General features: G+C 44.2%; 1 protein-coding gene across 1 annotated transcript; it reads left to right on the forward strand.

Annotated features, from left to right (window-relative positions):
- Nucleotides 1-189: 189 nt before the first annotated feature.
- PSME1 (proteasome activator subunit 1) lies at nt 190-27,927 on the forward strand. Its single transcript, XM_082253469.1, has 11 exons — nt 190-358; nt 7,398-7,430; nt 11,133-11,195; nt 12,262-12,357; nt 14,455-14,515; nt 15,631-15,728; nt 15,886-15,954; nt 16,035-16,102; nt 16,196-16,250; nt 24,146-24,232; nt 27,673-27,927. Exons 1-11 carry the CDS (start codon nt 320-322, stop codon nt 27,751-27,753), a joined length of 750 nt encoding a protein of 249 aa, XP_082109595.1. The 5' UTR covers nt 190-319; the 3' UTR covers nt 27,754-27,927.
- The last annotated feature ends 13 nt before the right edge of the window (nt 27,928-27,940 follow it).

Genomic DNA, 27,940 nt, shown 5'->3' on the forward strand with positions numbered 1-27,940 from the left:
GTTACGGTATATTTATTGTTTACATGCATTCCTATGCTATTACTTAAAGCGATTTCATGCTGTGTAGATCAGTTGATGTGAGTGATTTCATGTTCTCCACCTTCCTCCATTTTAATATCTGTCTTCTAACTGTCAGCACCTCCCTCTGCCTATTCTACAAAGTCATTGCTCCTCCTTGTTCTGTAAAGTCCCTTCTTCTTTACTTTCACTTTCCCTTCAAAGCTGAAACGTCTAAAGTGTATAAAAAACCGAGCAGACAGACGGTACCGGGGATCTGTCTCTTCCTCTTCATCCACAATCTGATCCCTCTGCAGTAATAATGGCAGACGTTGAAGTTAAACAGGAAGCCATACAAAAGGTGAGAGGCTCAGGTTTATGTTTATGAAGTATGTTCGTGTGAGTCGTTTATCTCTCCGACACACATATACATGTATGTTTTATAAATATATTTAAGTTAGGTATAATCGACCTTCAAAAACAAGTTAAATAAGTATATATGTATTTTCAAACAAATGAAAAAGAGGAGAAGGCCATGTGTGTCATAGTTATAGAATGTGGAATTCTTCGTGATCAGATCATCAAAGTATCATATATGAACAGATAATGACATTATATTACTACAGAGTACAATCGTTAATACCAAAAATGCCACGGTACACTGACGATGCATAACAAACAAAGCTCGTTCTAAAATACGAGTCATGATCAGAGTGAGGCCTAGAGTTTCATTTTGCAGATTTTCCTTATTACATGTGCACAGTCATATAGAACAGACATGGCACTCAGTACTATACTACAAGCTGTAACACGCGTCCTATGAAACATAAAGCAAGAGAAATACGGAAATATGAGCTGAAATTAAATTCTAACATCTCTAAAACAAATCATGCACAGATTAAATGACACACACTGAAGATTAAATATCAGTGAAAATCTCTTGTAAGGAACAGTTTATGTGTCTGTATTTAGTTCACACTTTTCGTTTCTTGGAAAAGCTTTAGAGGTCCAAGATTACTCTTAGGCCCCCTTAACACAGGGCGGATTCTTTTCACGGACTTCACTTGCTCAGCGGGAACTGTTCCGTTGATCCCCGCTAAGCAGGCAGATGACAGCTCCGTCTCCGCTCACTGTGCTGAGACTGACCTGTCAGAGTCCCGCTCTCCTCTATGGGGAGATCGGATGAAAATGGAAAGCCTGTCTGTTTTTTATCTGATCCGACCCACTGGAGAGATGGGGAAAGTATCGCCATCAGTGTGTTTTCAGCAGATCTTGTCGGATCGGATGTCAGGCGGGTGTCAGTGGACACATGTCCGCTGACATCCACCTCCCCATAGAGGACAATGGGTGGCTCGATCAGCGTCCCACTCAACTCTATGGGGAGATCAGGTGAAAATGGACAGCCTGTCCGTTTTTTATCTGATCCGACCCACTGGACGGATGGGGAATGTATCGCCACCTGTCTGTTTCCAGCAGATCTTGTTGGATCAGATGCCAGGCGGGTGTCAGTGTACACATGTCCGCTGACATCCACCTCCCATAGAGGACAATGGGTGGTTCGATCAGAGTCCCGCTCACCTCTATGGGAAGATCGGATGAAAATGGACAGCCTGTCTGTTTTTTATCTGATCCGACCCACTGGAGAGTTGGGGAAAGTATCGCCATCAGTCTGTTTTCAGCAGATCTTGTCGGATCGGATGCCAGGCGGGTGTCAGTGGACACATGTCCGCTGACATCCACCTCCCCATAGAGGGATAATGGGTGGCCCCATCAGGTCCACCTGAAAAACAGACAGGTGGACCTGAGCGGTCCAATCGTGTGAAAGGGGCCTAAGGCCCCATACACACTGGATGTTTTTTCTGTTGCTTCTAGGGGCGTCTGGAGTTTTTTTTTTTCTGCCTCTAAATGCCCCTGCATGTTAGCCTATGTGTTCATGTCGTTTAGAGGCAGGGATGTTTAAAGGCAGAAAAATCCCTACTACCAGCGAGTCCAGGGGCAGAAGTGTTTTGCTTAAAGACTAAGTAAACTTCCCTCTAATGTTTGTACCTATAGGTAAGCCTAAAATAAGGCTTACCTATAGATACTGTAAATATCTCCTAAACTTGCACCATTTAGGAGATATTTACTGTATACATGTGCTCTGAAGGAATGGCTGCCCGGGCCATTTCTTCAGGGCCCTGTGCCGTGTCCAGTGGCTCCCACGCGCATGTGCGGGAGTGATGTCACGTGGCTCCGGCCAGTCACACAGCCAGAGTCCATTGACCCAGTCAGGAGACGGGCGAAGATGGATGCGGCTTCCAGCAGGGAACGAAGGCTTAGTTTGCAGGAAAGTGTCACATAATGTTCTAGTATACCATGCATACTAGCACATTATGCCTTTACTTTGCAGGTAAGAAAATAAAAACAGAGTTTACTTCCTCTTTAAGCACATGTAACGCATCTGAACGAGTGGTTTTCTATGGGGCACTCGCTGAAGAGAATGAGCCAGAAGTCCCAAGAAGAGGAGGTTTGGAGCTGGCCTTTGCAATTCCATTGGTAAGTATAAACCTCTTTGTTATTTTATTTGTATTTTATGAAGAGCATTTGAAATCACTTTATTAAATACCCATTTTTTCTTAACCACTATCTCCCATCCCATTACCCCATTGGGCATTGTAATTGTCTCATTAGTATGAACTCCTTTGGACCTACTCCTGGTGTATCAAGCACCACAGTTTCTCAAATTTACCAAATCAGTCTCCATGTTGGTAAATATGGCGTTCAAGGTGACGGGTATTACCTATACTTCTGACCCATTCTTTATGAGAGGACAGATCAGTAGATTACTAATGATGGAGAATCAGTTTACAAACCTGGAAGAGAGCTCTAGATAATGCCTACCTAGTGAGCTCTCCAGGTTCCACGTCACCCAGAATTCCCAGTAAACAACATTGGGGATCTAGTGGCACATTGGTCTGAAACAGAAGTTGTAAAGGCAGAAGGTTGTTTTTTATCTTTATGCATTCTATGCCTTAAGAAAAAAAGCCTTCTGTGTGCAGCAGCCTCCCCAGCACCCCACTTACCTGAGCCCCCTCTCTATCTAGCAATGTCCATGGGAACCCCAGGCCGTCTGGGACTCTGCTACCTGATTGGCCGACACATAGTAGCAGCGCCATTGAAACACCTCATCCCATTGGTTTCCCTATAGGGGGCCTATATCCTTTTCCCATTGCACTGTTACTTTCATTTGGGGTTTCTAAAGTGGTTTCAAGCTTTCTTTTTTCTTTAAAATAACAAACAGGTTTATATTTATTTTTTCCTTTAATTCTGGCAGAACGGAGGATAGAGTCTCTGTCCCTGTAGTTAAGTAAGTAAGTAAGCGGATTATCACAGTGCGGGGGGGGGGGGGGCTACCCTCAGGGAGAGGCCTGCCAGGAACCCTGTGAGCCCCCTCAGTAACAAGGCATGATGACAGGGAATTTTGGCCAAACTCCTCCTGGAACCAGCTTTCCCGGAAGGACACAGGGTCAGACCCCTCAACCCGCTCTGGCAGCCCCACCAGCCGAACGTTGTTACGGTGTAGGCTGTTTTCCAGGTCATCCATCTTGTCCTCCACCGTTTTAAGCCTTTTCCCGCACTGTTTAAGTTCAGAGACCAAGGGGTGTACAGTGTCTTCCAAGTCACTGATGCGGCGCTCAGTTTCTGTAACCCGGTCCCTAACCTTACTCATATCCTGGCACATAATAGTAATGTCCAGCTTCAGCTACGCCACCTTCCCCATCAAGTCAGAGTGATTTACCTTGATGGCCTGAAGGACATTATTATTATTATTTCATGTACTTATATAGCGCTGTCAATTTATGCAGCGCTTTACATATACAATGTACATTCACATTAGTCCCTGCCCTCAAAGAGCTTACAATCTAAGGTCCCTAACTCACATATATACACAGTAGGGCCAATTTTTTATTTTTTTTTATACAGGATCCAATTAACCTACCATCATGTCTTTGGAGTGTGGGAGGAAACCGGAGTACCCGGAGGAAACCCACGCAGGCACAGGGAGAACATGCAAACTCCAGGCAGGTAGTGTCGGGGATTCAAACCAGCGACCCTCTTGCTGCTAGGTGAAAGTGCTAACCACTACACCACTGTGCCGCCGTCAGAGTAGGTTCCCGCACTGGACCGTCATCCATCCCATCTTCACTAGGGGACGTCTGGGAGAGGAGCTCCGGGGGAGCAGACGCACCCGGTGAGGGCGGTGGAGAGGCTCTGGATGCCTCCCCAAACAGGTCGGGGGTAGATGCCGGGGAAGGCAGCGGTGTGGTGGAGCGGTGGCCATCTTGACAGGACCGGGTGGTAACGCTCATTCTGGCCGGAGGTCGCTTTCTCCTCTTTCCCATCCACCAAGATACCGACCGGAGGCACCCAGACTTATGCACCGAACACCCACTGCAAGAAAATCCAGAAAAGGAGCGTAGGATCAGAAGGGTGGAGCAGGATTGCAGCAAGGGGAGCTCAGAGCCGCCAAAAACACGTCCGCTCACATGTCCCGCTAGCCACGCCCTCTGCTATTCGACCTATGTCATTTTTTTAGTGCCGATACTGATACTGATATTTTGGACATCGGATATCGGTATCGGCCAATATTGGCCAATATTTTCGGACATTTAAATTTTTTTTTTTTATTAAAAGGTACTGTGGTGGAGGGATCTGAGGGGTCTAAAACACCCCAAACCCCTCCTCTGCACTTTTAAGCATTCAAAATGCCAAGTTTGACGGTTTTGAATGCTCACATTTTTTTGAATTTGCCGGCGAGTACCCGGAAGCGATGTCATGACATCACTTCCGGGTTTTTTATATGTAGACCCGATCAGAGCCGAATGCGGCTTTGATCGGGTCTTCTCTTCAGCGGCCGTGCAGGTAGGATACCCGGATCTCTTGGTGGGACGTCCCCTCCCGCCGAGTGGCTTCTCAGCCGCATCGGTTGTCATTACAAGACAGCCGACCGTCAGCTATGGACGCCGGTACCAGGGTGATGCCTCTGGCTGCAGGCATCACTCTGGTACTTGCACTTTCCCGAAATATCGGCAATGTCGATAAGCTCAGGGGCCGATTCCGATATATCGGGGAAAGTGCATATCGGCCCCCGATATATCGGCATCGCCGATAATCTGTCAATCCCTAGTTATAACCCCTGTCAGGTTTTTGTTTTTTCGCCATCTGTGTCGCATTAGGGAGATTTACCTTCACTTCGTGTCCCTTAACCAAACAGGAACTGATTTTTATAGGCACTAGACTTAAAGCAGAGTTCCACCGAAAAGTGGAAGTTCCACTTTAAGGACTCCTCATCCCCTCCTATGCCACATTTGGCATGTCATTTTTTTTGGGGGGGGGGGGGGAGCAGTTGCCTATTTTTGACACCTCCGCTCCCACTTTCGCTTGGGCCACCTAAGAGTTCTTCTCTCCCCCTCCCTTCCTGCAATCTTCTGGGACACATCACAGTTCCCAGAAGATTGCCCGGCCATTAAGGAGGCGCAGCGTGACTCACACCTGCGCAGTGTGCACCCGGCTGTGAAGCCGCAAGCCATCACAGCCGGGTGCCCACACTTGTAACGCCGGTGCCGGGGAGACCAGAGGGAGAGAAGCGAGGGTTTGGGTGGCCACATCGCTGGATCGTGGGACAGGTAGCGCACCATGATCTATGATAGTATGTAGTGTTGCACTGCAACACATGCGCATTGGCAGCACATTGCTTTAGGCTGGGTTCACACTGCCGCATGGAGTGGCTCACAGTAGGGATTCGGTGCATCCCTGTTCACTATTTCAGGTCCAATATCAGTCAGAATTTTTGGCTGAATTCGGACCTGAAACGAACCAGAAGATGCATAGGACTCTTGTGCAATTCGCACCAAAGCCGCTCCGGAGATATGTAACCCGGCTTCAAAGAGAGCCAATCACAATCTCCTGACATGCGAATTGGATGCGGGGAAAACCGCATCCAATATGCAATAGTGTGAACCCAGTCTTTGTGTGTTGGGATGCAACTAAAAACTATTGGCCACACAAAGCACTGCCATATTGCAAATATGTGAAATCCGCCTTAAAAGCTAAGTCCATCTTTTGCAAAAACATATTAAATGCAATCGTATTTGAAAAAAAAGTGAATTTATAATGTTGTTGCTTAAAAAGCATTGCAAACACAATCGGTGGTTTACCAGTGCAATGCTCTGGCCTCTGCAAACTCTTTCCACAGTCAAAACTTAGGTTTGGACCTTCGCTTACAGGACAGGAGGAAGAGTCAATGGACAACAAGTGCGACATCACCGCACTTGTGCTGCATTGAGAATTCTGCTGTGGTGGCAGATGGCACTCAAATTTTTTTTTATTCAAAGATTCCTGTAAATGTATACACCCTAGTCTCACCCAAGCTCTACTGCCATATAAATGATGTGAAGACAGAGTGCCGGTGCTCAGGCCAACCAGTCCACTATAGATAAATCCAACAAAAAGCTGGCAACTCAGTGCTTCTTCATAAAAGATCCTTTATTGATGCACAACAGCAAATGCAATGTCCATTGATGCTAACGCATTTCGGCCTCAGCCTTCCTCATAGCATGCTATGAGGAAGTATGAGGCTGAAACGCGTTAGAATCAATAGACATTGTATTTGCTTTTGTGCATCTGTAAACAATCTTTTAAGAAGAAGCACCGAGTTGCCGGCTTTTTGTTGGATTTATTCCTGTAAATGAGCCTGGGTTCACACTTGTGCGATGCGGGAAACGCAGCAAATCTTGTGTGTTTCCTCCACCGCATTGCAATTGCATGGCGCCCATGCCGTCTGCTGGGGGTGTCAATGTTATGTTAATTTCACAAAATGCAGTGCGGTTGCCAGAATGGCATTCCATGGGTGCGAACACCCATGGGATGAGATTCATGTGTATGGGGGGGGGGGGGGTCCTGCACCATTTTGGTACGGATGCGAAGCAATTTCTGCCATACAAAATGTATGACTGAAATCGCACCGCACAGACATCGCATGAGGTGTGCACAGGAATGCAGTGCGATTAGCACAAGTGTAAACCGAGACTGAATGATGTGACTGTTTGGGCAGAACCACACACAGACGTGTTGATTTGGAGGCAGCAGGGAAGAAAACCCACCACTTCTGTAGGAGGGGTTGGCTATTTGAGGGTAAGGGGAGGGCTGCAGACTCTGACCATACTTCATGTTACACCCCAAATACGGATGTAACTTGTAACATGCTTAGGTAAGTGATGTTTGCCATTAAACATGCAGAGGAAACTCATGCATTTTGTTAAGTTTGCATTACCTGCTAGAAATACTACAATGATAAAAAAACACATCAAGCTATCTAATCTCGTTCAAGCTATCTATTAACAGTTTGTTTTATTTTATAGGTACAAGGATTCCAGAATCAGTTTTGTAAGGAGGTAAGAAAATATATGAAATGTAATAAATAAATAATAGTGAATTTTATTATGGTTGTAGAAAACTCACATGCAGTTCTTAGTGCTGTCTGTGCAATTTATAGAGTAGATGGACTGGTATGCATCCCAAAGATATCTGTGAGAATAGTTTAGAAATATTGAACGTATTATTGCTGACCTACAGAATCACTGTCCAGGCCGGTTTCACTTCCTAATTAAGCCAATTACTTAGAACAAGTATGCGTTGTGCATTGATGTGTTTTTGTGCTAGGGCATCCCTCAATGCCTGAATTTATATCTGTGCTTTGTGATACATTTAGGGTCCTTTCACACGGGCTTTCCACCCGGCGGACTCCATTTTGCTCAGCAGGGACCGATCCCCGCTGAGCAGGCGGATGACAGCTCCGTCTCCGCTTACTTTGCAGAGACGAAGCTGTCAGATCCCCACTCCCCTCTATGGGAAATCGGATGAAAACAAACTGCCTGTCCATTTTCATCCGATTCGATCCTCCAGACGGTTGGAAAATAGGGTTTCCATCCATCTGGATTTTATGGACAGGATCGGATCGGATAGCAGCGGGTGTCAGCGGAGATGTCACCGCTGACATCCGCTGCCCCATAGAGGTGCATGGAGCATCTGATCATGTCCGCCTGAAAATACTGACAAGCGGACCTGATCGGAGAGCCCGTGGGAAAGGGGCCTTTAGTGCATGCGTGTTGTTTCCTTGTGTTTTAGTGCATTGAGTCCTTTTTAGAATGCAGCATGCCATGCGTGTTTAAGGCTGGATTCACTCTGTGTGCGGACCCGGCTCACAGCAGGGGTCCGGTGCATGCCTGTTCTCCCTTTCAGGCTTGAATTTTTGCCTGAATTCAGACCTAAAATGGAGCCAACTATGCAGAGGACCCTTGTGCAATGTGCTCCGCTGCCGCCCCAGAGCCGTGTGAACCGAGAGCCGCCCACTGTCTCCCGCATCCAATTCCCATCAGTGTGAACCCAGCCTTAAACAGTTTTAGCAAGTGTTACTGCTTAGATGTACTGTAAATCCAGCCTAAATTTGAAGCACAGGGTGTGGGATAAAACCAGAGGGGTCCTAACTGATATCAGGTTACTAGACCAGTACTTCACTAATGTTTTTCTTTGCAAAGCACAAAGAAATGGCACTTTATGTGTATTTCCAAAATTCAGTCCCAGACCACACCCAGGTAAGCTTTTATTTGCTAGTGCAAACATGCTAAAAGCAAAAAGGAGAACCTAAGCTGGCCATCAGGGCCACTGATAAGGCAGTTCAACTGGTCCTGGCCCGGGCAGCTAAATAGGGGGCCCAGGGCAGCTTTATTGTTTATTTCTGCCTAAATGAATAAATGGATTTTACTAGACCATACCCCTGCTCCTACTTGCTTACAAGAGCCTAAGTTATATTTTCTCTGGGCCCCAACAGGTCAACAGAGGGGCCCAGGAGGTGGGAGCAAAGAAGGGACTATTTTCATTTTTGGTGTGTAGAGTAAAGTCAGTGCCGATGTTCCACTGACCCCCCGTTTGGGGTGCTGTGTAGGTGGGGTTGGGGGCCCCATCAGAAAGGCTGTGCAGGGCCCCATGATTTCTGACAGCGGCACTGCTGGCCATACACCATCCACTGGTAGAAAAGACAAATTTTGTCTTTTCTACCAGTGGTTCTGGATACCCTTGATCCTGAAGGGGGCAGCAAGACCAAACAGCTCTCTTTACATCTGAGTTTGTAGTGCACCTCTTTCTACTCCATCAGACAGCACTTAAGCGCAGGAGGTTTTGTTTTTACTTGAATACATACACCATCCACACCAATGAGGTGGTTGGAGGAATCCCCAAGCTGGGACATTGTATTCTGTAACAAACAAACAAAAAAAAAGGGTTGGGGGGGGGGGGGCACACCCTGAACATGCATTTCTAAAGATGGTGCTGCTATGAAAACCAAAAGACAAATATAACTACAAAGGATAGCGCACACATGAAAAAGAAATAACCATCAAATATAACAAGGCAACTAAGACCTGATCAAAATAAGTAAAAATGGGGATTTGGTCCCACCATATGACCATATCGTGCTCAAGCCCACCACTACGTCAAAGTACCCCATTGCCAGTGGGTCCTACACTATCCATAAAATGAAGGATAAATCCAACCTCTCTAAACCATTGGAGATACTTACTCCTGACATGGGAGAGATGTGCTTGAACTGCACTAAAAGGGACTGATAACGAAGTACAGGTGTATACATTGTATTCTGTATCCGGTCACTGTCAGAATACACTGATCAGCAGCTGCAGATGGAAAATTTTCCATCCCTACTGGACCAGCTGAATTGTAATTAGTGTATGATGAGGTGCATTTATGGTTGCACCATATTCAGTTGAAGCCTCCCTTTGTATTTGATGCACATATGCTCAGCACAGAATCATGCCTATTTTCCTATCGTCTAAGGACCTGTGTCAACAAGCTTTAGGCCAGTTTCACATTGATGTGGCTCTGCGAGCCACATTTCATGTGGCCATGGCATCCCATTCATTTGAATGGGCTGCTGTGCCTCCTGAAATGCAGGGAAAAGGTACCTGCACCATTTCTTAAATTACAGCCCACATGGGTACCGCAAGTGTGGTACGGTTCCCAGTGTGGGAGCGATTTCCAGTGTGTGCAGCATGCCATTAGGATTAATGGCAACCGCATGCATCTCCTGCATTTTTTTTTTTGTGGCTGTGGGAGTAAACCCACACAGATGTGAACCTAGCCTAAGTCTTGGTTCACACCTATGTGTTTTTTATTGCTTTAAGTTTTTTTAAGAAACTCACTACAGTCCATTTACCATGGTTTCCTATTGGACACAATCACATCTATGCCTTTTTAGCTGCTACATTTTTGGTAAGGGTTTGGACTTTTTTAAAAACCAAAATGGTGCATTTTTGGTTCAATAGACTTTGATGGAGAAGCTACAGAAAAGCATGTAGTGTGTTTTTTTCTGCATTTTGCGTTTTTAGTCCACCCAACAACAAATTGTCCAAAAAAAAAAAAAAGGCAAAATGCATTTAAAAAAAAAAAAACCCACAAAAAATACGTCATAAACGTGTGTGCAAAACTGCAAAATGCATCACAAAAAGCACCGCAGAAACAGATCAAAAGCAAACTGCATAGGTGTGAACCAAGCCTTAGCCCAGGTTTATTCTGGGGCCCTTTTCAAATCCTGCGAGTTCAGCTAGACTCGCACAATTTCAAGCCGGCATTTCAGTCTGACTTCGGGGGCGATTTAACAGACATCTTTGCGGGTTCCTGCACAGATATTTATTGAAATTGCCCCCCCAAATCGCCAAAAGTAATACAGAAACTACTTTTGGAAATCCGTGCTGCGCCGCAAAGTCGGCTTTGCACCGATTCGAACAGTGCCATTGTCGGCAATTGTCTTCAATTTGACACGTCAAATCGCATGTCAAATCGGACCAATGTGAACGTGGGCTGAATGAGTAATGCAATGCGATTTTGACGTCAGTTTGAGAAGCTTCTGAGATAATTTGTTGGTGCATTTAATCTGTGCCAGCTAATTTTTTGAGTAGGGCTCAGTGATAGAGCAGCACAATCGTAGAATCAGTTATGTACTCGAGCCCTCGTTTTTCTCTTTCTGGTTATTAATAACTTTTCCAATTCCCTTATATAATTGTTTTCTCTTTTGCTGTTGCCAGGCGAATGAGCTGATCTCAGTAGGAATTCCACAGAAGATTGCTGACCTGGACAAGTTTCTCAGTGTAAGTTGGCTGCACCCAGTACTTGTATTATTTAAAGCATAAGTTAACTTTTGGAACATGTAACCTATTTCACTCATTTTTTAGGTTGGAACATGTAACATGTTCCAGCATCTGCACCTCGTTTTGCTGATCCCCCTCTTCCTGTGACCCGCTGTCACAATTTAAAAAACACCCCCACATGTCTTGTCATTCTTTTATAGTTTCCTGTGAATGAATGCCTACAACTGTCAGCCATTGCGGCTGAGGGCTTGTACCATAGTTCTCAATTAACTACAAGGGTGCTGATGAGCACTTTCGTAGTCCATTGAGCTTCCTGCTCTCAGGTAACTGCCTGACTGTATGAGGTCGAGGTATGAGCAGACAGCTATGCTAAAGCCCCGTACACACGTACCGATCGTCGGCATACAAACGTTCGTCTTTTCTCCCCGGGACGTCGGTGTCTGTTGAAAAGTGCAAAGACTGCCCAAGAATTTTGTCTGCCGACTACAGCCGACTGCAGAAGTGATGTCATGTAATGGTTAACTTTCCCTGTGTTTTTTCTTTTCTGAGCATGCCCAGTCTTGCAAATCTGCGGTCTGTCGGCAGAATTCTGTACTGACTGGCAAACAATCGTCCGTTCTGGTGTCGGCATACAAAAATGTAAATGCTTGCAAGAAAGACTCTTGTCCGCAGAATGTGCGCAGACAGCTGTCGGAGGCACCATACTAACAAGCGTACAATCGGCAGATATTTCGTCCGCCGACGTTTGTATGCCGACGATCGCTACGTGTGTACGGGCCTTAAGAGTCTGCAGGAGCCTGAGATTGCACCTAGGATCTGCTGATCACGGGTGCAATGCTCTGCAGGCTCCTTAAAAAAAAAAAAAATGCACATTTTTTTACCTGCAAAAGGTGAACCTATTCTTTAAGCAAAGATGAAAGATTGGATGTCATCCTGGAAGCACATTCCAAAGCACTTATACCCATGTGTGACCAAGAGAAGAGCTGTACCTTCTGACTTAAGCTGCTTCAGGCTAGATCTCCATAACTTATTTATGACAGATGACATGACTGTTTAATCTCTTTAGTCTCCAGAGCTGAATGTTTCTGATTTGACCACACTGCGAGCTGAGCTTGATATACCAATACCAGACCCCGAAAAAGAGAAAGAAAAAGAAAAACAGGTAAGGTATTTCATTATAACTCTTATTTGCGGGCGTACTATTGCTGCCATCCCTTTATAAGCAATTATTGACGCAATAAATTCTGTCACGTTATAGGATTATGGATGATTATGGTTATATAAGGAGATTTTATTGGCAAGCCTTGTAACGACTATTTAAAGCCCTTCTCCATCCAAATCAAAGTGTCAGAGTACTGGAGGGATAGAACATCTATCACATTTATGTTTTTTTGTGTTCCCCAATGGGAGGTCTCTGTTTTATTTACTTCCACTACCATAGGCGTTAGCTCTCAGATGCTGAGCTCAGAGCTACTGCATTAGGGCGAGAAAACACATGTGAGGGAGTTTGAATCAGAGAAGGCGCTCACTTCTTTGATGGTGGACATGAACACTAAGAGCTCGGAGATTCTTAGAAACCCCCTAGCAACAAGGCAGGACAGGATGCTGTGATCTATGGGAGTTTTTCAGAATGTACATAAAAAACCTTCACCTAAAGCAAGGGCATAATTTAACTTTGGTCAAAGCTGCACAGTTTGCTTTTAAAAAAAGGCGCTCCTTACCTGCACAGGCAGTTTTTAGTAAAGGTGAACAATGCCTTTAAGTTTAGCAAAGGATGGATCCCATTAAGCCGCACATCAATGCAGACCCACTGGTATTGGAATGAATGGCAGTCTGAGCCTGGGCTCCCACCAGGCCATGCCCCTAACACGTCCACCCCTCTGAGCTTAATCATAGGTAATATGCCTTTAGGTTTACAATACACATTACAGTATGACTGTATAATCTTTGTATAATCTCTTTTATATTTACAAAAACTATATAATATCAGTACAGCCTTAACTATCCAATTAATATATTTATCTATTAAGGCAGAACCCTGCACTACATAGTTGTTGGTAGATTTAAAGGAGATTGAACATGTAGTGCTACCCCACATAGGGTCTGCTAGTAATAGCTGGTTCTTACTCAATAGTACCAAGGCTACTCACTACTACAAGCACCAGTCCATTTACTCCAGCTGCACTAACTCAGTCTAGGCCTCTAGGGGATGTCATTTTGATATTTTTTTGCTTGAAGAACTTGAAACAGGAGAGGGGTTAAGGCATGGGATACTCCAAAAAAGATTAGCAACAGCAATGAGAGGACAATCTTCTCCCTTGTCTCTCTCTGGAGGTCATTTGGGGCAATGGACAGTCTAAGGCAGTGATGGTGAACCTTGGCACCCCAGATGTTTTGGAACTACATTTCCCATGTTGGTCACCTACACTGCAGAGTGCATGAGCATCATGGGAAATGTAGTTCCAAAACATCTGGGGTGCCAAGGTTCACCACCACTGGTCTAAGGCATTACCGTTGTAGACAATAAGGCAATTTCTGTGACGTCTGGTTCTCTTGCACCACTACAGAACTATTGGTACCCAATTCAAATTTTAGGACACTGCACAGTAACAAGGGACAGTTTCCTCTAGACTCACACTACTGGATTCTGCTGAGGACATGGACATGCCAGTACTCTGAGGCCATATGAGAGCTGCCTCAATTCAAGATGCCTCAGTTCAAGATAACTTATATCCCAAAAGCACACAGTCACTAGGAATCAAATCAGGGTCTTTACTCAAAAGTCCCCAGGACAGCTGCCTCCTTCCAGCTTCTTCTGGAAACAGTCCAGTGAGGGAGTCAATCCTTCTGCAAACCAGGTCCCTTTTTTGGTGAATATAGCCAGCCTCTCAGAAGATCCATCCAGCCCTGACACCAGTCCATGGACTGGCTGAGTGCAGTAGCCCCTCAGGCTTTGGAACCCTCTTATGGAGAAGGAACAATCTCCCCAGGGCCTCATACTATTTATTGCCCTCCCATCCACCTTCTGGACACTCCTCTTCAGGGATTGGTGAGGCCATGACAAAATATTCAGGCTGGTTATTTGAACAGACTAGAATAAACAATCACTAATCCCTTGACGCTTGGAGCCAAGAACTAAATTTGCCTAGCATCCTATGCTAAGAGGGTGCTACATACTTTAGATTGTTTGGTGAACTTTAGAGAGGCAGACAAAGCACTATTGGACTTTATTCATTAACCACTATTATTTTTTATTTAGAAGAAAGAAAAAGAAGAGAAAGAAAAAGACGAGAAAAAGAAAGATGATGATGAGGAGAAAGGTGATCAATATAAACCTTTTGTTATTGTCTCGCATATCATACTGTACCTGTTTTATTAACATTTACATATCCTACCTTTAATACAAAATCTGTCAAATAACTTCAATGTAGCAAAAGCGATGTGTACAGTAACCCATAGCAGCAATCAATCTTTAAAAGAGAAGTATGGTGTTTCCTTTTTTTCCCTATTTATACTTACCTAGGTGGAAGTGCACTGAGAACAGAGTGATCGAACACTGCCGATTGCTCGGTTTTCACAGCTCCCTGAGCAGAGAGCTGCTGACTATCTGTCAGCAGCTTTCTGATCTGGCCCCTCCTCGCTTATTGGAGCGCTGAGCTGTGGAGGGGGCAGGGAGCGGCCAGTTTAGGGTCTCAGCGGCTCACTGAGAGGCTGAGCCGGGTGTCGGACCAGGCATTTGGCGGATCCCTACTCCGTGGTCATGAAGACGCGGTGCCTGGACTGACTTCTGTGACATCAGCAGAGAGCGGACTTCAACCTGCTCTCTGTTGAAAACGGGTCACAGGAGTGCAGAACGAACTGCGCCCCTGTGATCCATAGGAGATGTACAGCCAAACGAGCTTTGGCTGTACATCTCCTTTAACTGCAACATACTGAAATTTGTTTGCTAGAAATTACTGCACTTTGTACCTCATCTTTGCCTTTATCACTGTTAAAAAATACATTTCAGTATAGGGAACAAATTAAGTTAGTGGCTGATCGGAGAAATAGCTCACGTGTTGCATAACAGAAGCCAATTAAATGACCTGAAAAGGTAATTTTTCTATACAGCATATTTGATTGGTGTGGTGTGATGTAAATGTTCGAGACTATTATCTGAGACTGGGAGGGAACGGAAAAAAAATCTTCTTAAACAACCATTAACAATTTAATTACTAAAGTGTACTGCTAAGTTTGTATATAACCATTTAAATAGTAAGCCAACAAGCATTAATGGAAACAAAACAGAAGTACAACTATCCTGTCTACAAACCCATGAGGCACAGTTCAGCCAATGGGTTAGTTATTATTTCTAATCAATAATTAGGTTACATGTTGAATCATATAAACATCATGTATACATTCCATTAATGTGTGATCACACTTCTCATTTCAGGCCCTCCGTGTGGCCCCATTGCATGTAATGAGAAGATTACAAGTCTGCAAACAACTATCAAACATGAAATACGAGCGCTGAAAGAAAATCTGAATATGGTGAGATAAATGGCATACAAGAAGTACTGCACAAGGGAAATGTGAAATGAAGGCTGGGAGCTGGGTTTGGTAATTGGGAGAATGTGATGGCTAAAAATGCAAAAGGGAAAGCACTGAGATCAGCAATTCTAAACTCTGTATTTCTTGTCCTTCTCAGGTTACCCTTTGGCTGCAACTTCAGATTCCTCAGATTGAGGACGGGAATAACTTTGGAGTTGCTGTTCAGGTGAGCCGTGTGACACTGCTGATGGATGGTGTCTGCACTTTATTTTGATTTAAACTATGCTAGCCTTTTTCTTTTCCCAGGAAAAAGTGTTTGAACTGATGACAGCTCTTAGGACCAAGTTAGATGCATCCCAAACCCAGATATCCAAGTGAGTGTTGTATCCAGGCAGCAATGACTGCTGTTCTGCATCATCCAGATATTTCCAGGCTGATCTTATACGTTTTTTAATGTTCTCATTCAGGTATCTCTCTGATCGAGGTGATGCAGTGGCCAAAGCAGCAAAAAGTCCCCATGTGGTAAGAACAACTCTTGTGTGCTTCCTAAAAATCTAAAGCCTGCGTCTACTCTGGACTGGCGCAGACTTTGTTTTTGAAAATTTGAGCTAAAGGAGTTGTAAAATCTACGTTCCAGCAACAAGCAGGATGCCAGCAGCTCCAGACGCTGTCCCTAGTCCTCATTGGCTAGATTGATAGCAGAAGGAGCCATTGGCTCCCACTGCTGTCAATCAAATCCAGTGACACAGAAGCCAAGGGCGGGGTTGAGTCCTGCTGTCTCTGTCAATCGGCGCAGCAGCAGGACTCGTGAGCATGCCCGCACGTGTGCCCCCATGGAAAGAGGCTCTCCGTGGGAGCACCCGATGAAGAGGAGGAGCCAGGAGCAATGGCGGGCTAACCCCAGAAAATGAGGATCAGAGCTGCTCTGTGCAAATCCTTTGCACCAAGCAGGTAAGTATAACGTTTGGTATTTAAAAAAAAAAAAAACTAACCTTTACAATCACATTAAGTTATTGTTATTTGAGATCCTGAGGCAATTGACATTGCATGAAGAATAGCTAAATCAAAGTTTTGATGCATGTTAAGACTTCATATATAGAAAAAGTTATGAAGTAGTGTTCAGATAAACTGTAGATCCTCATATCTCGAATACATTGAAAGGGAGAGAAACTTTAATTGCCAGGAATTGTTTCAGTGCCTCATAACACAATATCTCAAACCCAAAGAGCGATGGAAATTTAAGAGGCTTCATAGTCTCCCATCAGCATCTACTTAAGAATTCTTCAAAAAGCCTAAAAAAAGCAATAATGGAAGGAAAGAATGAGGAAAATGAAAAGGAAAGAAAGTGAGAGAAAAGGCCCGAGTTGGTCCCCTCAGTCTGAGCCTCCATCCACAAGACATCCCAATGTCTAGGGAGCTTGGAGGTACACAATCCAGGGGTTCGACACCTTGTCAAACCTAGCTCGTTTATGTTTACGGATACTGATCAATTTTTCATTGACCATAATCCAAGATATTTTGTGTTTTACCAACGTGACATTGATCACAGGCAATTTCCATGCCCTTGCTATAGTTCTTTTAGCCACTGAAAAAAATAAAGAGTTTGCCTATGTCAAGTAAACTAGATTGAACACTATGATCCAGAAACGTCGGACGTTTATAAAGGACCACCAGGCATAAAGCATGGCACCCTCCTGCCCACATCCCCTGAAGCAAAGGGGTGAGGTATCAGAGTATATTTTTGCCAGCCTTGTCGAAACAAGATAACAACTCGATAGCACCTTGTAATTTGCCTCCACCAGGGAAGTGTTGAGTATACCCTTGTGCACCATAGTCAACCATTTTGTCCACACCTCCTCCTCAATGGTCTCCCCTAGATCTGATTCCCACGCTGTTTAATAGGAGGGCTTGTTGCCCTGGTTATTGAATAGGGCATATAACTCTGTGATTCCTCCTCGTGAGTCAGGACTGCGTAATCATTTGTTCTCAAATAGAGTCTTGGTGGTGATATCAGTTTTGTCCTTATTTAAGGTCTGCAGATAGAGTGATTTGGCACAGATGTTAAGTCTCCATAGGGGGCAATTGTAGTGTTTCCCTAAAATAGGAAGGCTGTCTAATCCCCTTGTGATCCTTAAAATGCGCTATCCTTGACAGACCATTGTTAGTCCACCACGTAAACTGTTGAGTTTGTTGCCCTGGAGGGAAGTGAGGATTATTAAGGAGGGGAACCCTCTGCAAATGGGGGGATTTCAAAGGGTAAAGCTTGCATGCAATATCCCAGAGATGCAAGGAGTGCAAAAAGAAGGGGCTCAAAACTGTCCGGCACTCCTTTGAAGAGAGCCACATTAAAAGATCTGTCTCCTGGCCCCAAATAGTCTATAGGGTTCAACTGCACATGCATGGAAAGCTGCTGATCTCCATTAACCCTCAGTAATTCTTGCACATACCAGTAATCAACTCTTAGCACAGGAAGTCTCTCATTGCTAAAAACTTTTTTGAAGTTCTCTTCAGTAGACCATTGACACTTGGGAGTGAAAAAAGTTTGTTAGTGATGGGAGACTTCCTGTTCTGGGAGCTAATTTTCAATATCTGCAAAGATTACTGCAGAATAAAGCAGATCAGCAGTAAACTCTAAACTAACAGGGCCACTCTGTACTAGTGTAGAGTCTTTGTAAAAGCCAAAATGGCGTCATTACCTGGCCCGTGTGCAGTAGCGGTAGGAAGGTAATAACATTGTGTTCCTACTAAGCATGCATGGTAGCATCCATTTTTAAATATGGATCAGTACCATCCACAAAAGCCATACCCAGCAGGAAAACACATCCAGAGAGCTCCCTCCGGCATGTTGAACTTTGTTGCAACAGGAAATGGCCTAATATTTGGCCCCCTCGGCTCACACCACCTCCCTACCCTTTGGATTTTGCTACAGCTTACGCAGGCACTGTAATCCAGCTCACACCACCAACTACCTGCTGGCCGGGAGGACTGCAACTGGAGATACATCTGAGAGCATCTTGTGAAGGCACCACTCACCACACACCTTCTAGCATCCCTTTTATCACCACTGTGCCTGCACTCCCCCACCATGTCTGAAACCTCCACCATGCTTTGCCACCACAGCTAATCCCATCATCCTTCCACTTATTTCACTGACCCACGATCCTCCCCCCTAATCTCACCACCTCTCCCACATGCCTCCACTTCAGTCATCTCAGCACCAGTGCCCGCCTCAGCATTCGCCAACACTGTACCAATGAACACGTCTGTGCTCTCTGCCACTGTAATGAAATGCCTTTCTTTATGCAGCCTGCTCAATGATCAATGAATAGGCACACGTTTGATAGTATTCACTTTTAACTGTGTGTAATATATATATGTATATGCTTTGCTACAATGTAAAGTAGTGAGTGTACAGCTTGAATAACAGTGTAAATTTGCTGTCCCCTCAAAATAACTCAACACACAGCCATTAATGTCTAAACCACTGGCAACAAAAGTGAGTACACCCCTGAGTGGAAATTTTAAAATTGGGCCCAATATTTTGTGTGGCCACCATTATTTTATAGCACTGCCTTAACCCTCTTGGGCATTGAGTTCACCAGAGCTTCACAGGTTGCCACTGGATTCCTCTTCCACTCCTCCATGACGACATCACGGAGCTGGTGGATGTTAGAGACCTTGCGCTCCTCCACCTTCCGTTTGAGGATGCCCCACAGATGCTCAATAGGGTTTAGGTCTGGAGGCATGCTTGGCCAGTCCATCACCTTTACCCTCAACTTCTTTAGAAAGGCAGTGGTCGTCTTGGAGGTGTGTTTGGGGTCGTTATCATGTTGGAATACTGCCCTGTAGCCCAGGCTGCAAAGGGAGGGGATCATGCTCTGCTTCAGTATGTCACGGCACATGTTGGCATTCATGGTTCCCTCAATGAACTGTAGCTCCCCAGTAATGGCAGCACTCATGCCTCCCAGACCATGACACTTCCACCACCATACTTGACTGTAGGCAAGACACACTTGCCTTAGTACTCCTCACCTGGTTGCCGCGACACACGCTTGACACAATCTGAACCAAATAAGTTTATCTTGGTCTCATCAGACCACAGGACATGGTTCCAGTAATCCATGTCCTTAGTCTGCTTGTCTTCAGAAAACTGTTTGCGGCCTTTCTTGTGCATCATCTTTAGAAGAGGCTTCCTTCTGGGATGACCAATTTGATGCATTGTATGGTCTGAGCACTGACAGGCTGACCCACCACCCCTTCAACCTCTGCAGCAATGCTGGCAGCACTCATACTTCTTTTTCCCAAAGACAACCTCTGGAAATGATGATGAGCACATGCACCTAACTTCTTTGGTCGACCATGGCGAGGCCTGTTCTGAGTGGAACCTGTCCAGTTAAACCGCTGTATGGTCTTGGCCACTGTGCTGCAGCTCAGTTTCAGGGTCTTGGCAATCTTCCTATAGCCTAGGCCATCTTAATGTAGAGCAACAACAATTTTTTCAGATCCTCAGAGAGTTCTTTGCCATGAGGTGCCATGTTGAACGTCCAGTGACCAGTATGAAAGAGTGAGAGCGATAACACCAAATTTAACACACCTGCTCCCCCATTCACACCTGAGACCTTGTAACACTTCCAAGTCACATGACACTAGGGAGGTAAAATGGCTAATTGGGCCCAATTTGCACATTTTCACTTAGGGATGTACTCACTTTTGTTGCCAGCGGTTTAGACATTAACCTTCTTAGTGGTATTCCCGAGCGTGGCTCGGGGTTAAATTTCAGAGCCAAAAGCGGTAATCCCGAGCCACACTCGGGGTACCGCCAGAAGCAACGCTGGATCCTGTAAGCAGGGTTACTTACCTTGTCACCGGGATCCAGCGATGTATCCCGGCGGTGTCTAGCGGCGGTTCTTCCTCCCGATCCTCTCCGTGCCCCGGCTTCCGTCTCCTGCGACGTGACGTTCGCAGGGGGGTGGAACCGGCGGCAAATTCAAATGTAAAACACACCAAACACACTGATACAGTTCAAAATAAAATAAAAATCACATTAGTTTGCCCCCCAGTGCCCTTTCCTGCAGTTTTACTGTACTTTTTATGTATATATATATATGTGTGTGTGTGTGTATATATATATATTTATATATATATATGTACGTATATATATATATATATATATATATATATATATAATATATGTATACTGTACATATATATATATATATATATATATATATAATGTATACAGTTGGTTTGGGCTGCTCATTCACAAGAATTACATGCAAAATAATGGTACCGCTTTCAGCACCTAAAATCCGAAAGGATCATACCGCCAGGGAGGTTAATGGCTGTGTGTTGAGTTATTTTGAGGGGACAGCAAATTTACACTATTGTACAAGCTTTCTTCAGTGTTGTCACATGAAAAGATATAATAAAATATTTACAAAAATGTGAAGGGTGTACTCACTTTTGTGAGATACTGTATATTTAGATAAACCTATCAGCCATAACTTTCAGACCACTTGATGTTACAGGAATTTAAACCACTTAATATTACATGAATTTGGACCACTTGAGGTTATATGCATAACATTAATTGTCTCATTACAATGGCATCTGAAAATCAGTGGGGTATATTAGGCAGCAAGTAAACATGTTATACCGGAAGTTGATGTTAAAGCAGAAAAAACTGGCAACACAGTTTGTTGTGTATGGGGTTGCGTAGCCACAGAACGGTCAGGTTACACATGTTGACCCGTGTCCACAGCTAAAGGTGCCTACAATGGGCATGTGAGCATCAATGCTGGATCACAGAGCAATGGAAGAGAGTAGCCTGGTTTTAAGAATCTTATTATCTTTTACATCATGTGGATGACTGGGTGCAGGTGGGTCACTTACCTGGGGAAGAGATAAAAGCAGGTTGCAGTATGGGAAGAGAGCAAACTGGCAGAGGCAGTATGAGGCTTTGGGCAATGATCAATTGGGAAACCATGTGTCCTGCCATTCATGTGGATGTTACTTGACACGTACCACCTACCTAAACATTGTTGATGACCAAGTACACCCCTTAATGGAAACGGTATTTTCTGCTGCCACTGGCCTCTTTCAGCCCGATAACACAATATATATATACAGTATATACATTATGTATATATACAGTATCTCACAAAATTGAGTTCCCCCCTGACATTTTTGTAAATATTTTATTATATCTTTTCATGTGACAACACTGAAGAAATGACACTTTGCTGCAATGTAAAGTAGTGAGTGTACAGCTTGTGTAACAGTGTAAACTTGCTGTCCCCTCAAAATAACTCAACACACAGCCATTAATGTTCTTAACTGCTGGCAACAAAAGTGAGTACACCCCTAAGTGAAAATGTCCAATGTGGGCCCAAAGTGTCAAAAATTTGTGTGGCCACCATTATTTTCCAGCATTGTCTTAACCCTCTTGGGCATGGAGTTCACCAGAGCTTCACAGGTTGCCACCGCAGTCCTCTTCCACTCCTCCATGATGACATCACTGAGCTGGATGGATGTTAGAGACCTTGCGCACCTCCACCTTCCCTTTGAGGATGCCCCACAGATGCTCAATAGGGTTTAAGTCTAAAGACATGCTTGGCCAGTCCATCACCTTTACCCCCAGCTTCTTTAGCAAGGCAGTGGTCGTCTTGGAGGTGTGTTTGGGGTCGTTATGTTGGAATACTTCCCTGCGGCCCAGTCTCTGAAGGGAGGGCATCATGCTCTGCTTCAGTATGTCACAGTACATGTTGGCATTCATGGTTCCATCAACACTCATGCAGCCCCAGACCAAGATACTCCCACCACCATGCTTGATTTTAGGCAAGACACACTTGTCTTTGTACTCCTCACCTGGTTGCCGCCACACACGCTTGACACCATCTGAACCAAATAAGTTTATCTTGGTCTCATCAGGCCACAGGACACGGTTCTAGTAATCTACGCCCTTAGTCTGCTTGTCTTCAGCAAACTGTTTGCAAGCTTTCTTGTGCATCATCTTTAGAAGAGGCTTCCTTCTGGGACGACAGCCATGCAGACCAATTTGATGCAGTGTGCGGCGTATGGTCTGAGCACTGACAGGCTGACTCCCCATCCAGTGCTGTATTTTGGCCTAGGCCAACAAGGTCCAGGCCTAGGGCGGCACTTTGCAGGGGGGCAGCAAAAAAGCCGCCCCCCGCCACCTGAGACTCTATTGGCCACTGGTTGCTAGAGTTTCTCTCATTCCCCCCTCTCTCTCACCCCCTCTCGCTCTCATTCCCCCTCTCTCATTCCCCTCTCTCTCTCTCACCCCTCCTCTCTCTTTCTCTCACCCCTCCCCTCTCACCCCCCTCTCTCTCACCCCCCTGTCTCTCTCATCCCCCCTCTCCTCTCTCTCTCTCTCATCCCCCCTCTCACTGTCTCTGTCTCTCTCATCCCCCCTCTCTCTCTCTCATCCTCCCCCTCTCTCTCATCCCCCCCCTCTCTCTCTCATCCCCCCTCACCCACCCCCCTCTCTCTCCCTCACCCATCCCCCCCTCTCGTGAGATCTCAGGGGTTCATGCTGGGACTTTGAGGTCCTTCAATCTTGGAGGGAGCCACATCCGTTAAAAAATAAGGAGTGGGGCAAATTTACATAAGAGGGGGGCGCCCAATTTTAGTCTTGCCTAGGGCAGCACAAAATCAAAATACACCACTGCCCCCATCCCTTCAATCTCTGCAGAAATTCTGGTAGTACTCATACGTCTATTTACAAAAGACATCATCTGGATATGACTCTGAGCACATTCACTCAACTTCTTTGGTCGACCATGGCAAGGCCAGCTCTGAGTGGAACCTGTCCTGTTAAACCACTGTATAGTCTTGGCCACAGTGCTGCAGCTCAGTTTCAGGGTCTTGGCAATCTTCTTATAGCCTAGGCCATCTTTATGTAGAGCAGCAATTCTTTTTTTCAGATCCTTAGAGAGTTCTTTGCCATGAGGTGCCATGTTGAACTTCCAGTGACTAGTATGAGAGAGTGAGAGCAATAAGACCAAATTTAACAAACCTGCTCCCCATTCACACCTGAGACCTTGTAACACTAACGAGTCACTTGACACCGGGGAGGAAAAATGGCTAATTGGTCCCAATTTGGAAATTTTCACTTAGGAGTGTACTCACTTTTGTTACCATGGGTTTGGACATTAATGGATTTGTTGAGTTATTTTGAGGGGACAGCAAATTTACCAGTCACTAGTAGGCTGATAACACCAATTTCATGCAGGAATTATTTTGAAGCATGAAGGATACAACTGAAAGCTAATAAAGTTTAAAAATGGCTCTAAGTGGAAACAGACTTCACTCATCTAAATATAACTTTTATAGTCCCAGAGGTTTAACCAATGTCCTATTCTCTTTGTAATATTTGTTCTCACTTTTTCTTTCAGGGCGATTACCGTGCTCTAGTTCAGCAGCTTGATGAGTCGCAGTACTCTGAGCTCCGGATCACAGCTCTGGAAATAAGGAACTCCTATGTGAGTAGAGAAGGGGAGGGATTTCATCTGTCAATGAGAGGCTATATGTCCATCTGGTACATAGCTACTTGCTCTTCTAGGACATAGAAGTGACAGCTGCTAAAACTAGCTAGTGTCCTAATCTGTACTTATTATCCCAATGATAAAATAGTAGATTGGATTTCAAAGGGGTGACTTAGCTAACAACAGTGACACCATGGGAAAGACATTTGGGAGTTAAAGAAGAAATGCACGGTGGTTTCCAGCTAAGGCTTTGCATAGATGGTGGAAAATTTGTTTCATGCCTTTTATGTGAACATCATTTATTGCTGCTGTTTTTATTTGTGTTGCAGCCACTCTAGCAAGATATAGCCCTGAGTTTTGGAGTCATTTCTAAACTGTTTAACTAAAACATTACATAAACTTTTGGACTTAGCTCCTTTTTAGTGCCATCCAGCAGTTAAAGTGTAGCTTCAGCCAAATCTTGTCTTTTAGTTGTGGCTAGCTTTACTCTTTCTGCCTTGAACACCATCATCAGAATAGACAAGGGAAATCTAGACTTTTACCAGGACAGTGGTAGGGAACTAAAGCTTGAGTATACATAGATATATGAACAGTTTTTTTCTTCAACCACACATGCATATATCAAAATTTGTCAAATGCCTGCTGAAGCAGCCACATTTCTATATGTTTATATCTGTCTTATGTTTCCCCTTAATTGGAGGTGATTCACATTCATTTCTTCTTGTCTCTGGGACAGGAAGTAATGAGAAATCTCCCCTCTGAAGACATGGACAGCTATATCTAATAACATAACAGATGTTCTAATTCTTTCCCACTCTATCTACAAACAACAGTGAGCTGGAGGTCAATTATAGGTCTTTATTCCATGACAAAGACTCCTTGTGACAGGGACATCCATAAAGTCATAAAAATAAGAATATAAGTGCTTATAAAGTGCATGCAATCATCCGTTGGTGCCTGTACAATATACTTCCTGCCAGTTTTTTTTTTAAGCGACTGTATGCCCTTCCAGTCAGTCTGGTAATTCAACACACACTGCTCCCTTTGTACTGTGTGTCCTGTGACTTTCCTGTCTTAGAGATAAATTATGAGCAAATAGTGTAGCAACGGATTTTCAACAGAAACTGAAGAACAGAATTCCAATTGGAAGCTGAAAAGTGGGTTTGCTGAAGTTTTTGAACATTAAACGATCATCAAAAAGTAAATTTACTAATTATACTAAGTTGCTGAAATCTGATTGCATACTGAAGTAAAGGTCCAAGTACCCAAATTGTGACTGCCTGTAGTTGGCATAAGCAGAGAAGAAGGCAATACACCCGTGTTCATATAGTAATGAGTTTTAATTAAAGTTATGTTTGTGCATCCTGGTCTACAGTCCATAGATGGACTAGCACTTCTTTTATAAATGTCTGCTGCTTTTCTAATGGATATCTATTCTAAAGTCTCCTATTTCATAGCAAATGAGTATATGAAAACCTGGAGAAAATGCTTGGGTGTAGGACATTTTGATAGCTGGAACACCAGTACAGAGGACTAGTATACAGGTTGAACTGGATGCAGGTCCAGTCCTTCATTTAGTCCAGTCCTTCATTTAGTCCAGAAATTAGAATAGGTGCAGGGGTACTGAAAAACAAATCCCCTAACTTTAGGGACTTTTTTTCAACTGCACTCCATGCAAAAATGGAATACACAATTCAAATAAATATATGTGAGCTGTCTTAACTACCAAGCTTAGTCAGTCTTGTGTGATCTAAGCACCCCTGCCAGACAGGATAATCAGGCCCTTGACCTCCTGGGGTCAATTTACTAAAACTGGAGAGTACAAAATCTGGTGCAGCTGTGCATAGAAGCCAATCGGCATTTAACTTCAGCTCGTTTAATTAAGCTTTGACCAAAAAACCTAAAAGTTTCTTTGCAGAGTTGCACCAGATTTTGCACTCTCCAGTTTTAATAAATAAACCCCCCTGTGTAGTTAATCACCACAGCTTGATCAAGAATTTCCCCAGTGTATTGATTTGGTAAGGAAGAAGCAGCACATTAACCTTCCTAGCGGTATTCCCGAGTGTGACTCGGGGTTAGATTTTAGTGCCAAAAGCGGTAACCCCGAGTCACACTCGGGGTAGCGCTAAGAAGATCGCTGGATGCTGGAGGAGGTTTTACTTACCTTTTCTCCGGGATCCAGCGAAGACTGCGGGCGGTGTGCGGCGGCGGAGCTTCCTCCCGTTCGTCTGCGAGCCCTGGCTTCCGTCTCCGGCGACGTGACTTTTTATGTAAATATATGTATATATATATATATATACGTATATATATATACACATATACGTATATATATATATATACACACACACACACACACATATATATATATATATATATATATACACACACACACACACATATATATATATATATATATATATATATATATATATACATATACACACGTAATTCTTGTGAATGAGCAGCCCAAACCAACTGTATACATTATATATATATATATATATATATATATATATAATATATATAATAAATGTATGCAGTTGGTTTGGGCTGCTCATTCACAAGAATTACATGCAAAATAATGGTACCGCTTTCAGCACCTAAAATCCAAAAGAATCATACCGCCAGGGAGGTTAAAGACTGGTCTGATAAAGTCCTAATTGGCTTGCAGTGCCGGTCCTCCTGCTCCCAGTATGAGCGCCAAATTCAGGCGATAAAAGAAATCTAAAATAAAGGCAGAATTTGGGTACTTATACAAGCTAAAACACTTAAAGGATGCATACACTTGTAGCTCAGGCTGCACAATTAGGGCCTTTAACTATACATTAAAGTGGAGTTCCACCCAAAAGTGGAAGTGCTGCATTAAGGACTCCTCACCCCTACATGCCACATTTGGCATGTCATTTTTTTGGGGGGCTGGGGGGGAGGAGCGGGTACCTAGTTTTGACAGGTACCAAGTTCCCACTTCCACTCAGGGTGCTGCAGCTCTCCCCCTCCCTTCCTGCAATCTTCTGGGACATGTCAGAGGTCCCAGAAGATTTCCCGGCCATTCAGGAGGCGTAACATGACTCACATATGTGCAATGCACACCCAGCTGTGAAGCCACAAGCTGTCACGGCCGGGTGCCTACACTTATGATGCTGGCGGGGGAGAGAACCAAGGGTTCGGGCGGCCGCATGGCTGGATAGTGGGAGAGGTGAGTGTGTGTTTATTAAAGGCAGCAGCTACACTTTTTGTAACTGCTGACTTTTAATAAACACAAAAAGGAGTGGAATACCGCTTTAGTCTGACAGCTAAAGATAGCACACTAATAATTAAAATGTGATTTTAATGCATAACTGTATTATATGGAATTTTATACCAGACTGCAGCTTCAAATGTCCACAAATGAGAATGTTTTTAAATGGGGGTCATTAACACTTGGATCTTCTTCCTAGGCCACAATATATGATGCCATCACTAAGAATTACAACAAGATAAAAAGACCACGTGGGGACACCAAGCGTCTCATTTACTAAACAAAGCTGGCCTGTCTGCTTTTCTCTCTGGTGTAGCTTACAACTGTATTTTCTGTAATATCCTCAAGCAGGATATGTGATTATGTTGTCTCTTTCTAATTTCGTTTGATATTTGATTTCATTGAGTTCATGGAAGCACATAAAGTAAATAAACATTACTGATTATGAAATAAATATATTTTGTCAT

The sequence above is a fragment of the Pelophylax lessonae genome (assembly GCF_965119305.1).
Source record: "Pelophylax lessonae genome assembly, chromosome: 1".
In the NCBI taxonomy this organism is placed as follows: Eukaryota; Metazoa; Chordata; class Amphibia; order Anura; family Ranidae; genus Pelophylax; species Pelophylax lessonae.